This window comes from Protopterus annectens, chromosome 16.part0 (genome assembly GCF_019279795.1).
Source record: "Protopterus annectens isolate FY-2018-M chromosome 16.part0, PAN1.0, whole genome shotgun sequence".
In the NCBI taxonomy this organism is placed as follows: domain Eukaryota; kingdom Metazoa; phylum Chordata; order Ceratodontiformes; family Protopteridae; genus Protopterus; species Protopterus annectens.
Genome location: NC_056750.1, coordinates 368,585,914 through 368,600,555, shown reverse-complemented (window position 1 = coordinate 368,600,555; position 14,642 = coordinate 368,585,914). Strand labels below are relative to the sequence as shown.

General features: G+C 41.6%; 1 protein-coding gene across 1 annotated transcript in view; it reads right to left on the bottom strand.

The window, feature by feature from the left end:
* Positions 1-14,642, bottom strand: part of LOC122790598 — a 530,756-nt gene that overhangs the window by 497,376 nt on the left and 18,738 nt on the right. Inside the window, exon 2 of the mRNA XM_044058125.1 lies at positions 5,687-5,912. Coding sequence (XP_043914060.1) covers positions 5,687-5,912 — 226 coding nt within the window. The remainder of the gene's footprint in view (positions 1-5,686; positions 5,913-14,642) is intronic.

Sequence of the window (14,642 nt, the reverse complement as noted above, 5' to 3'; positions counted from 1 at the left end):
AGGTTTAAATAGATCTATTTCTGGCTTTCAAAAAGCATGGGCATTGGGTACAGCTCCCACACTTGTGTACCCCTTTTACTGGGATTATAATTACCAACCTTGCTAGGCCCACTCTCCAGAATGTTTTTAATAGTGTGCTCTTTTCTATATACACATTTAAGGGGTCTATTAAAAATATATTGCAAGTCAGAAGTACTAGAAAACCTACTCCATTCATCCTCTGTAATACTTATGACCATTCTAGCTTCTCCATCATAGGTTAATACCAAAGCACTGTTGTACGCATTCTCTGCATTAGCCTTTGTTGAATGGGTACTGCTCAGATCCACAGTGTCATTGCCAAAAATAGGGGCAAACTTAGTTTTTCTAGCTGCAGACACTTCTTCAAGCACCTCTGTAAGTAATGATTCTGGGTAACCCCTAGCTTTGAACAACTCAAAAAGATAATTACTTTCATTTAAAAAATCAGTATCATCAGATGTCATTCTACTGATGCGCACAAACAAAATCCAGAATGTTGGAGCACAGGTATGATCTAAAAAAGATGAACTTAAACAATGCTTTTTATGAACACACCTTATACTGTTCAAGAAGAGATTTTTATTTTTTTGTGATTGAGGTACTACCAATTGATCCCAGGGGTGGTCCCTGGGAGACACACGTGGAGTACAGAGAGTTGTACTGGTAGTTGGTGTTAGAAGCAAACAAACACCCTGGTTTAAATGACAGTTACTTTGAAACCAGTCTTAAAATTAAGAGCTGCAGTTTTATCATTGCTCTAAAACATTTGGCCACTAGATATCACGGTTTCATTAAGATCTCTGCACAGCAGGCTTTTGCAGATTTACTATTGTTTGCTTTTATCAGTATTTTTTGTATGAAAGTTTTAAATGTTTTTTAATGTTTTTAAATGTATTTAATGTGGATTTACATCCCATATCTAGCTAAAGTATTATTTATTATTTTTACACTTGTACTAAATGGTAGTTCTATTCAGACAGGATGTGCATGCAATGTTTCCCATGACACCTTTTAAACATTTTTAGTTTGTCAATATGTCTTTAATTGTGGATTGGTTACTTAATGGACCTATTAAGGACTATATATATATATATATATATATATATATATATATATATATATATATATATATATATATACACATATACATATATATATATATATATATATATATATAAAGGACTCATTTTTGTTGTTATACTCATCTTATGAAGTTGCTGACGAAAACGCTGTGGTCCAGTTTAAGGCGCTTTTTTTTTTGTTTTTTGTGTGTTCGTTAAAGTTGGTTTGCTACCTGGTGAACCCTCCAGTGCCTTATTTTTTGGTTATTTGTTTGTATTTGGGCACTTATTCCATTCTTTTTGTTTATTAGTTTGTTTGTATGGATTTGGAAGGGCAGCCAAATATGCAGTGTGAGGACCGGAGAAGAGGTGGAGAAGTTTGAGCAATTCGAAAGCTGATTGGCCAATTGACCCAGTTGGTGGGACTACTCATTCCTGTCAGTCAGTCTTTGCTGGTGATGACATCACAATTTACCCCAAAAGGGGTGACGGCCCAGTACCAAAAGCTTCCAGGAACACAGACTCCTTGGAAGAAAGGTTGATGGGCATCCAGCCACCTCTCTGTTTCAGGATTTTAAAAACATCTCCAAATGAGACATCTTCAGGAGGTGACCGTGGGGACCCTTCACCTTCATCAAAGTCAGTGTCTTCTGTGATTGACTGCTCTGGGGACTCTAAGTGCTTCCTCTGCAGGTTTTCTTCTTAGGGACCTCCTCAGTGGGATGTTCTGGGGAGGTATCAGAAGCCATCAGAGCACCCTGCTGGGAATCCTGGGGTTTTGGTACCAGCTGTCCCTGTGGGAAAGATGGGTGAGACTCCAACTGGAGAGACATCAAGGCTGCAGACTGAAGTTCCGAGTGGGTAGGAACAGTCTATGTTGCTGAGGCAGACAACAATCTTGCCATGGCCTCAAAGGCAGACTTACCCAGCGAAGGAGAAGACCTTGGATCCAAAAAGGCAAGCTTCTGGATTGTGGTCCCTCCCTGCTCTGAGAACAAGCTCCCCTCACACACACACACGGCAGAAGCCAGAGCCGAACCAACACTTGCCAAGGCTCCTAGGCACAGAGATGGCTCCAACAACTTTGGAGTCAACTCCAACACCTTGGATCTGACAGGGTAGCCTCGGCTCCAACAGCTCTCCAGATCTGCCTGAACTGAAGTGCTCAGAGCAAATCTTGGATCTGAGGATAAGGGAATCTTCTGATCTGAGGCACACAAGGCTGGACAACTTGAAGGAATCAGAGGAGGAACTGGTAGAGGGTTGTAGTGGAAGATCAGACCACCTGACCCAAAGGGATACGAGCCGAGGAGCCACATGTCAGGCTCTGTGCCAAGAGAATTCTTCTCACCAATCTCTCCAAATCATCTTCCATTAGACTCTTGGAAGAACGAGTGGATACTATCAAAGAGAAGCTAGGTCTCTCCAAAAAGGGGAAAGGAACCATTGAGGAACTGGGTCCACTGAAGGAGAGTATCTGGTCCTTGGGAGGTAAATGGTACTGGAAGCTGAATCAGATGCTTTCTGTCGGACCCGAGGAAGTCTGATCCGACTAATCTTTGCTCCTCTATTTTTGCATCCGATGATGAGGTCAGATCCGATTAATTTCTTTTCTTTACCTTCAGATCTGAGGTTGAAGTCTGATCCGATAGCTTAGATATTTTCTTTCTAGGATCCAAAGGGGAAGTCTGATCTGAAACAGGCCTTGTCATGGACTTCTCCAAAGGCTTTAATGAAAAAAAAGGAGTTTGGGGAAGAAAATTTAGTCTTCTGATTTCTCGAGGGACAGAGCTTCAGATAATGCCTCACCAACGAAAGAAGGGAGCAACTCTTTTAAAATCAACTTGTTTTTGCATTCAACCAAGGGTCTAGAATTAAAGGCATGACAAATGGAGTAGTCCTCTTGAAGGTGCAGTGGTCCTAAACAGTGCACACAGAATGTGTGGACATGAGAAACTGGAATTTTATGTCCGCACTTTAGACATTTTTTTAAACCCAGCTAGGCTTTTCTCATCTTCTGCCATTTTAAACACTAGCAAGAAAAATATCAGATATTCAACCAGAAAAATGTATATATTTTTAAAGGTTTTTTTTCTTTCTTTTTTTACAGAGAGAGGAAATGAAAATTGCTAGCTATGGGAAGTATACGCTAGGAATACTAACAATAGTATTCAAGGTACAAAAATGTAAGAAAGGAAGTAAAGGGACAGAATATATTACAACCGGGGGGGACTGCAATAGTGTCAAGTGGAAGGTAAGGGAAGGACAAGAACCTCATAACTTAAAGGTTTTAACTATTAAGGAGATAAGGTTATGAAATCTAAAGACTTTTCTGTTCGAGAGCACAGTCACTACGTCTTTTGCATATAGCGGCAAACAAGATCTGAGATACTTGGGGTTGGTACATAATGGGTAAGGGAGAAGCTAAAGAGTTTTTTGGTTGCCATGAGCTTTTGCAACAGAAGAGTCAAATCTGAGGGATCGGATCCAAACCCATAGGTTGAGGACAGAATGAAAATTGACATCAGATCAAGTCGTTTTCAAGGGCTGTTTTTAAATACAGCTATAATTTGAAACAGCTTTTTGACTCAAAGACGCTCATGATTGAAAATAAAATAGTTCCCTTGGCATGTTAAGTGTGGGGTAAGCAAACAATGTAGGTTTATTAATACAAGCACTTTTATGTTATAAAGGAGATAAACCTATTGATATTTTTCTTGCAAAGTATGGTACAATTGCACCACCAAGGGAGTGGTATATGTAGCAACCTGTTTATCCTGTGCTGTATTTTATATAGGAAAAACTGAGAAAGGTCTCAGAGTAAGGATTTATCAGCATATTTATGCTATTAAAACAGACACGTGGAGATGTGCCCTGATTTTAATAAGCCTGTCTTTTTTATACTGGAAAAGGTGAAATGCAACTCCAGATGTGGGAAATGGACTAATGTGTTACATAGAAGGGAGCTGTTCTGACAAATGACTATGAATGTCTACCGGCACTGGCCTTCTACCATTCTACACCACACAGCTATGCCTCTTGTATTCAACATCTTTCTTCTCACATTTACTATCTACCTTTCTCTCCTTCTAAAACTATCATTATTTCATACAAACTACTTGCCTCCCACACCCTCCCTTTCCACATCATCCCACATTTACACCCTCCCCAGCTACTCTGCAATCTACTCTAGTCTTTATGGAACCAATTTAATTTTACAAAAGAAAGTGATCACTCTCTCTCCACAACACAGCCTTCCCTGCAACTGTGTCCACAAATTTCAGTAACCCAAAATAGAAGCCCCTACCTACCACTTTCCCTGTTCTCTGTAATCTAGTCCTGTGCACCTCCACGGTGAACACCAACACTCAGTTGGAAAAAATAAAATATATCTGTAGCGGGCTGCCTGATCCATAGTGGGTTGCCTGAATGATACTGCATGGAAACCATGCATCCACATATGGTGCAGAAATGCCATAGAGGTGGTAATGGCTGACAGCACATATGAAGCCCTAAAGGTTGACAGCAGAGAAGGACAAAGGACGTACCCTGGCATGAACCAAAAAACATTAAAAACATCTTGCAAGGATCGTTTGATAAAGTTTGGCTTTCAAAGATGAACAAGGAGCTTCCATCTGGCCTACAAATGCCAATAAATTTCATACAACGGATGCTAACAATATGAACACATCAGGACTTTAAAGAATGGAGCAAACTGTTGTAACTACAGAAATAATTTCTTTGAGATGGGAAATGTGCTCTTAATTGCCTTGACATACTAAAGCCTTAATAAACTTAATGCTACTGGCTGCCAAAAAAGCAATTACTAGAAAATGGAAATTAAAATCTAAACCAAATGTAAACTGAAGTTCTGACTATTGCAAAGGAGATTAACGAAATTGAGATGAGATCCTTAGACAAATAAACAGTAAATGACATGCATGTAACATGGAATATTTGGGAACAATGCATACATGCATAATGTTCAGGAGAAGGAGTGAGATTTAAGGGAAGGAAGAAATTTAACAATGTATGTAATATGTCAGAGTTGATGACAATTGTTAAAAGGAAATGTGTATACTGCAAGAAAAATGTTATATTAACATAAAAGTAAACCAACCATAGTATATGCACTTGTTTCACTGTTTTAGTGGAGATTTAATAAAGATGGTGTTATAAAAAATCACCACTCAAATAAAAAGTCTGACTAACTTGGTTGCTAATTTGCCATTACTCTGGAAATGTCTGCATTAGTCAAGCAGCCAGACTGTAGCTAAAAACAATACACTAAAAGTGAAGCATCAGTATACATATGTAGTTATTTTGACTTAAAAATACTTCATTGAATCACTGATGACTGAACAAATTTGAATGAAAGCACAGACTGAAAGCACATTTCATACAATCACTTTTGATTGAAAAACTTAATTGCAAAGTCTTGTTTTTGCAGCGACACCCCCCCCTGCACCTAAAGTGCTCCCAATCCGCCTAGTTTCTTGAAGGCTTAACGACATTTAATGACTAAGTAGCAAAATAAAACAGATGAACAAATATCACATTTTGTGGTAAGACTACTCAATTATTATAAACAAACTGTCGGATACCTGCATTTCTGATGGATCCAGCTAAGCATAACAAAAGCAGAGAGGGACTCAAAAAAGGATTCAAAATCTTTGCAAGCTTCTGCTTGAAAGAGAAATTGGATGAGACTGCAGTTCGCAAGTCACCCCGACCAGTCCCTACACGAAGAGGCTCCTGGACAGTAAGTAGGATAACAGCACTCACAATAAATCCTGGAATGGCACAAATAAAAAACGTCCACCTCCAGCCCTGAAAGGCAAAGTAAGAGAGACTTGGTTAGCACAAACTAAAACTATTAAATAGCTGATCATCAAGAGAAATGAAGAGGTCAAGGAACACATAATAAAGTATACATTATATAGCTGGTATGCACAGGTCTTCACTTTTTTTTTTAATGTCTGTGTTTTTTTAATAAGATTTTGGGCTCTCTGGGCACTGCACATCCATCCTCTGTGTTCCTTGGCATTTAGCTGCTCCCCTTGTTTCTTTACAGTCCTCACAAATGTAAAGGGAAGTTAAGTTTTATTTTTACTATTATAAACCCTACTCCCTGCAATAATGAGATATTAAACGTGAATGTTTTTGCTTAAATATGTATCCTAACTATAGTGCTACTGACTCCTTAAACAATATCCCACATCTCCAGTTCTTAATTACGGCTCCTGAAAAGCTCATAAGTGTTGAGTGAACTATGAGCACACTGTCACCGGAGCTATTTAATTACAATGAACACATTTGAACGTCAAGTGACACCACTGATGCCCAAAACTTCAAAAACAGACTCCCTATTAATTTTATATATATATATATATATATATATATATATATATATATATACACACACACACACACATACATACACACTAACACTACACGACTGCAGGTAAAGGATGTGTTCCCTGGTCTCTGCTGTACTGTGATCTCCCACAGTTGGCTTCCTGTTCACTACTATGCTGCTGCATTTTCAATTTTGATGTCTTGGATGTTGGTGTCATCTCTTGACATTCAAAACTTTTGACAAAATAACATGGATCCCTGTCACCACCACCCTCCCTTACGGATGGCAGAGTCAGGAACAGCTACCCAGTCTAATCTCTACATAGCAAACTAATCTAGCGCAGTGGTGCAGCGGTAGTGTTGTCGCCTCACAGCAAGAGGTTCTCCGGTTCGATTCTTGGTTAGGGTGCCTTCTTTGGAGTCTGCATGTCGCCCCTGCATTTGTGTGGGTTTCCTCTGTGTGCTCCGGTTTCCTCCCACATTACAAATACATGCATCTGGAGCATTTCTCCCCGGGCCTCTGCTGAAAATTGGCTTTGTTCCAAGTCGGACTTTCTCATTTAATAAATGTTAAATAAATAAATAAATAATCAATCCAGTGTTAAAGATAGCTAGTTGAATGCAGATCACAAATGTTATGGATAGGATCCAAATGGATTCAATCTGCGTGGCACCAGGTGGTCGGTCCTTCTGTGCAGAAATTTTCTTTTTGGATTCAGTTGCTCTTCCCACACAGCCAGAAATAATAAGCAGAATATTACATATATTATGGCCACAGAGTCTGAATAATGCATTATACAACACTAGCTAATTAACATTAAAAGCTGATCTGGAATTAATAGGCAACTGAAGAAAAAGTCTGCAACTACTTAAGGCACAACTGTATTAAAAAGTTAAATGAAATTCTGATTACACCAACTGCCAGACAGACTGCTGAGCTACTAGTTTCAGTATAACAAACAGTGGTCCCTACTAAACAGCACTTCAGAAGATTTTATATAACGTTATGCTGAGCGACAAAATCCTGACATGCAGATAGAGGCAACTGCCACGCCACATACAAACAAGCAGCGCCATAACCTGTCATGTAGACAAAAATATTATTGCACTGTCTGAAAGACGGAATCCACAAAAACTCTATTTTTAGTGACAAATAAAATAATCGTCATCATTTTCTGTAACTTCCATTTTAAATTACATAATGAGGCCCATTTGATTCCACAAGCTCAACATTTTTGGCACAGCTGTCCTGGACAGAATCTTAGAAATCCTCTGCTACCAAGATTGTGTTCAAAAATTAGTTATATGATAGTCAAACAGAGACTGCATAGCGTGTCCATTTCAAACGCTTTATGGCATAGCACAATTTATCATTAAATGAATCTTCCCATTTACTCTTATAAAGATCAGAAAATAAAATCAGTGAAAAATCTAGCAGTTTTGCCATGCATATTTTGGTATGCTCTCTGACAAGATCCCACAACACTGTATTAAATGCAGAACATTCTAAAAACATCTGAGCAATTTATTTCAGCTTTAGACTCAGTAAAATTTAAATAGCAAACTTAAAATTAAAAGCAACAGAATGTAAATAAAAGAACAATTTCATGGAGGAGTTGGATTCGAGTTGGCTACACAAGAGGAAGAGGCAATGCTGAATACCTCCAACTATACTATCTTGGAACAAACTGTTTTCTCTAGAAAGTTCCCAAGATACTAACAACTACCAAGCAGGGGGTACTCATAACACTGGACTGAAAACAAAAAAATCAGAAGGAAAGAAAGTACAGTTTTGTACCTACCATAAATGTAGATGTCCGATAGGAATGCATCTGCAGTCCTTACAAATGGGTTGTCCTGTCGTCAGGCAGCCCTTTGGTCGGCTGGATTCCAAAGTCTGGGTCTGGCTTTGGCTGGTGTCGCACTTCACCCGACGTCATTGCGGCAGTTCTTCGGGTATAAAAGCATCAGCCGACGCCATTTTCCTCAGTGTTTCTTGCCCCAGATGCCAGGTGCCCTCTTGGATGGCTAAATTTGGATAAATGCCAAAGTTTCCAGATAGTAGAGAGCAAACACATAAAATAAGCATGTATGTACATATATACAAACAAATACACCATAATAGATCCCCTCTGAGGTACTCCTAGGGTATTTGCCAACCTTCAGCTAGCTTGGGGGGGGAAGGTGGGTGGGTAATCCTGACTGCAGATGCATTCCTATCGGACATCTACATTTATGGTAGGTACAAAACTGTACTATGTCCTTCAAGGATGCATCTGCAGTCCTTACAAATGGGTAGAATACCATAGCTAAACTAGGGGAGGAGGAAAGAGTAGAGATTATGGTGTAGTTAGGATCCCTTGCAAAACAGCAGTGGCAAAACCTGCTCGGGATCTAGAGTATAGAGGTAAATTGTAATGCTTGGCAAATGTATGCACGGAGGTCCAAGTAGCAGCCTCTATAATGTCCTTGGTAGCCACTCCTCGTAAGAAAGCTGTGGTAGTGGCTGTAGCCCTTGTGGAGTGAGGCCTGATGTTCTCTGGAGTTTTCTTTCCATGGTAGGAGTAACAAAATCTAATGCAATTTCCTATCCATTTGGAGATTGTCTGTTTTGAAATTGGTTTTCCTTCCTTTCCTGTTGCATATGCTACCAGAAGCTGGTCAGTTTTTCTATTGGTTTTTGTCCTGTCCAGGTAGTAGCGTAATTGTCTATGTTCATCCAAGGTATGCAAGAGTCTTTCTCCCCTGTTCTGTGGGTTGGGGAAGAATGTAGGTAGGTGGATAGCCTGATTTAAAGAGACTCTGGATACCACCTTAGGCATAAATGTAGGATTTGTTCTCATGGACACTCTATCTTGATGGAAGATCAGGAAGGGTTGCACTGCCATTAATGCCTGTAGTTCCGAGACCCTTCTTGCTGAAGTTATTGCCAGCAGGAAAGCAGTCTTCCAGGATAAGTATTGTAATTCTGCTGTTGCTGCTGGTTCGAAAGGGGGAAGTGTCAATTTTTCTAGCACAACGTTCAAGTCCCATGCTGGTAATGGAGGTTTCCTGGGAGGTTTCACATTTTTAATTCCTCTCAGAAACTGTCTGAGCAGAGGATGAGAGAAGACAGGGGGATCCAAGCTGTATTCTGCTGAAATAGCTGATGCATGTATCTTGATGGAAGAATAGGACAGGCCTGTGTGGAAGAGCTCTGCCAAGTACTCCAGGATGTTGGCTATGTTCACCAGTGCCACATCTTGCCCCTTTGCAGTACTTCAAATGAGATATCTTTTCCATTTTGCTGCATAATTCTTTCTTGTTGAAGGTCTACGAGCCTCCAGGATTATGTCTTTAACCCTTTGGGATAAATTTGGGTTAATTGCTGTTATGTAATGTTCCAGGCAGTTAGCTGCAGAGTTTTCAGGTTTGGATGCAGGATGTTGTAGTTGTTCTGTGTTAACAGTAATGGGATCAGGGGTAGTGTCCATATTTGTTCCCGAGACATGCTCCTTAGCAATGGATACCAATGTTGTCTTGGCCAGTCTGGAGCTATCAGAATGATCCTCGGACGTTCCTCTTTGATCTTCAGAAGCACCTTGTGCATCAAAGGAAGTGGTGGGAATGCGTATGCTGTCAGGTTTTTCCAACTGAAAGATAGGAGTCCACCTTCCAAGCAAGTGGGTGGTACGTCCTTGTGCAGAATTTCTTTAGCTGGTGATTGAGTGGGGATGCAAACAAGTCTATTTGTGGTAATCCCCATTCTCTTGTGATGGCTTTGAAGATGTCCGGATGCAGCATCCATTCGTGGGCATCTGTGGTAGTTCTGCTTAATATGTCTGCTAGAATGTTTTCCTTCCCTGGTACAAAAATTGCTTGTAACTGAATGTTGTAGCTCAGAGCCACATCCCATAGGTCCAGTGCCAGCCGGCATAGGGGATATGAATGTGTGCCTCCCTGTTTGTTGATGTACCACATAACTGTGGTGTTGTCTGTCCTTATCATCAACTGACCTTCTTGGAGAAAAGGTCTGAATGACTGGATTGCCAATTTTACTGCCATCATTTCCTTTAGATTTATGTGCAGGTTTAGCTGGTCTTGAGTCCATAGGCCTTGAATGCACTTGCCCAGCATGTGTGCCCCCCAACCGAGGTCTGAGGCATCTGTCGTGATGGTTTGTCTTGGTTGACTGTTGCAGAAGGGCAATCCTGTGTTTGATTGACAGGCCTGAGCCCACCATAGGAACTCTTGCTTCAGGCATGGGATTATTGGAATTTTGGTTTCTAGGCTGTGCTTGTGTTGGGACCACAAAGTCTTTAGGTACCACTGTAGCTTTCTCATATGCAGTCTGGCATGAGGGACCAGTATTATGCAGGATGCCATGTAGCCTAGAGCTTGTAGCACTTTTCTTGCAGTTAGATGGTTCTGCTTTGTTAATGCCAAGAAGTAGAGAGGTAGTTGCTCTTTCTTTTCTGCAGTTAGGAATGCCATTTGTTTTGATGTGTCCAGTTCTGCACCCAGAAAGGTTATTCTTTGGGATGGAATCAGACTTGACTTTTTTATATTGACTGTATATCCCAGGGCTTGTAGCAGGTAAATGACTCTTTGTAAGTCTTCTGTTAGCTTGCTTTTGTTGTCCGCTTGTATCAGGCAGTCGTCCAGGTAGGGATAAATTTGAATCCCCTGAAGTCTGCAATGAGCGATTACTGATGCCAGGCATTTCGTGAACACTCTGGGCGCAGTAGATAAGCCAAAGGGCAATGTTGAGAATTGATAATGCTCTGATCCTGCAAGAAATCTGAGGTATCTTCTGCAAATTGGTCGTATGGGGACGTGCAGGTATGCCTCCTTGAGATCTAGAGTTACCAGCCAAGACTCCTTGCCCAGCATGGGAAGAAGCTGCTGTAGGGTCAGCATTTTGAATTTTGGAACAATGAGGAATGTGTTTAATGCGGACAGGTCTAGAATAGGCCTCCATTTGTTTTCTTTTCTTGGTACCAGGAAGAGTCTGGAGTAAAATCCCTTTCCTTGCTCCATAGATGGTACCTTTTCCACAGCTCTCATTCTTAATAATTGAGATATTTGCTTTAGAGCTTCTGTCCTTTGAGTAGGTGGTAGGTTTGGCATTCCTCTCTTTCCTGGTAGAGTATGGAAATGGAACCTGTAACCTTGGTCTATAGTTTGCAAAATCCATTTTCTCTTGTGATGCAATGCCAGTTCTTTGAAAATAAGGTTAGCTTTCCGCCTAAGGGTGCCTCTAGTTGTTCCCTGGTAGGCGGTGCCACCGCCAAGTCACTGTGATTGAGTTGTTGTAGTGGTGGTGGTTGCATCCGTGCCTCGCTGGTTGTTACCTTGCCACTGGCGTCCCCTGTAGGCACCCCTGGGTTGGTTTCTGCCTCTAGAACGCCTATTCCTGCCTCTTTGTGTCTTAGAGGAGTCCGGAAAGGACCAATTCTTGGAGGGCCAGTTCCTGCTAAACCTTGGAGGTTGAACCTGTAAGAAATCTTTCACTGTTTGTACAGATTTTGCCTTCTCTTCCATCTTTTTTAGTACCTGCTGTGCAGGGGAACCAAATAAATTAACCTTGTCCATGGGTGCATCCAAAAGCTTTGATTTAACATGGTCTGGTAATGCCTGTTCTTTCAGCCATGCATGCCTCCTGATAACTGTACCAGTCATGGCTGATCTAAAGGAAGCCTCCAGTGCATCATAGCCACATTTTAAAGAATGGTTACTAACCTGCTGTATGTTATGTACCATTTCTTGAACATACTTTTTATCTAAAGATTCTTCAGAGGACAGCTTTTTAGTTACCTGGTCAAGCATAAACTCTTGATATTGAGTCATATGAAATTGGCAGTTCAAAGCCCTAGCTGACAAAGTAGCAGAGGTGTAAACTTTTTTACCCCATCTCTCTAAGGACCTGGATTCCCTTTCAGAGGGGAGGGGGTTTTTAGTAGAAGTTGCTGCTACAGCTTTAGGGCCCTGGGAGATAGTGTCTGGATCTGCAAAAGGAGCCTTGTATAAATGGTGATGAGTGTCCGGGACCCTGTAGAACCTATCGGGCTTAGCAGGAGCCGGAGGTAATGAATCAGTAGCAGTGCAAGCATCATTAAATGCATCATCTACAACAGAAAGAACTGGAGGTATAGCTAAAGGCCTATGTTGTGGCAAATGTAGAAAGGTCCTAAGCCTTTTTCTGGAGTCTGAGAAATCTTGGCCCTGCCACTGAAATTGTTCCCTCATAGCATGCAAGGTTTCCCCAAAGGAAAATTCAGGCGGAGAGGCTGAAGGGATGGACTCTTCAGCATCAGAGTCTTCATAAGGAGAATAAGGAGCCTCAGGAGGGTCTGTATGTTCTGAGTCATCAGAGGAATCATCTGTGGATACTGGCTCAGGGGGCTCTGCTCTAGGCCTCTTTTCTGGAGGAGGGAGAGAGGCCCTGTCTGGATGAGGCTGGGATCCACGAATTAAAGAGATGAGATCCTCAGCCAAAGAAAGCATATGGGAGCTGGAGATGGGCCTGTGAGGGGGGGGGGGGGTTTGGCAGGCACCGTTTTTGATGCTTTGGCTGCTTTAGCCCTGGCAAAGGCCTTAATAGACATTGCTGCAGGAGGCCTAGCAGCTCCACGTGCAGGGGTTGAAATATCCAGGGGAATGGTGTCTGATAAATCCTGTGAAACCGCAACAGGCGGTTGGATTTCAGAAGCCGATTCTACCAGGTTAGAAGAGGCCTCGGTAGAAGGCATGGTTTCGGCTGAAGAAAGAACCGCCTGCTCGGTTTCGGCCGAAACAGAGACACTCGCGGTTTGCTTAACCGCGGTTTCGGCCAAAACCGCGGACCGCGAGTGTCGGTCCTTTTCTTTGCGTTTTTTGGTAATTTGCGTTGTCGGAGGATCCGACGGCATAATATAGGCAAAATCTGAGCCGAAAATCTGTTCAGCAAACTCCGACCGGCGTCTAAGCGTCCGTCGGTTAAAAGAAGCACAGGCTAGACAAGCTGCTACGTCGTGGTCTGGGCCTAAACAATGTATGCAGTAGGAGTGGAAATCTTTATGAGGTATTTGTTTCCCACAAGATAAACAGTTATTCACTTTCTCTGACATCGGCGGAGGCAAGAAAGAGTCCCCAACGGGGTACTTAGCTTTTTAGAAGTCTTCGAAGTAATATTCGGTAGTAGTAATCTCTGGATCTGACCGACCGGCACTTGCGAACAGCTTCTGCTTCGGGCGCCACGCGGCAAGAAAGACTGGGGAAAATGGCGTCGGCTGATGCTTTTATACCCGAAGAACTGCCGCAATGACGTCGGGTGAAGTGCGACACCAGCCGAAGCCAGACCCAGACTTTGGAATCCGGCCGACCGAAGGGCTGCCTGACGACAGGACAACCCATTTGTAAGGACTGCAGATGCATCCTTGAAGGACATCTTCTGGCTACAAAGCCAGTCTGTTAACAGTATAAATGTAGAGTAGTGTGAGGGGGTCAAGGATGTTAGGAATCTGCCTATTACTACGGTTAAGAGAAAGACTGAGTGAATCCTTAAGATCACAAAGGTAGCTTCATGGGAAAGGGACATGGATATCACTGCCCAATGGCCAAGCTGGGAAAGATACAATAACACTACAAGAGCTGATGAAATTAGTGGAGGGTCTTAAATGAATACCACATACAGTAACATTTTCCAACGTGCTACCTGTTCATTGCACGGGCGAGCCAGCTTATGACATGCCAAGGATTTCAACTTATGACTAAGTAAGTAGCATAGAGTTCAAAGTTTTGTCTAAATTAAAGGTACCACTTCAAAGGATGAGTATCTATAGTAGCACAATGAACAGTATCTGTGCAATAAAAGAGCCAGCAATCCAAGCTTGATGACAAGTTAAACTAACATCCCATCTGTACCAGCTGGCAGTAGTTTAGATGTCATTAAAATTCCAAGGTGTTACACTAAGGTCCCATCTTTCTAAACTCTGCAATACATACAACTGCAGGCTAAGCACTCAAAAAACAACCACCTTAAACACAATACTGGAAAAATGAGAAATGATTGGCATGAATTAAAAATGAGATCCTTTATTGTAAAAACATTGAGCACTTTTGTCCCTCGCTGGGGGCTTCATCAGAATAAATTATCAGACACATCACTTCCTTAAATAGTCAATCTGACTCAAAAATTTAAAGGTGTAGCACATAACAAAAGTTACACTTGCAAAATTCATA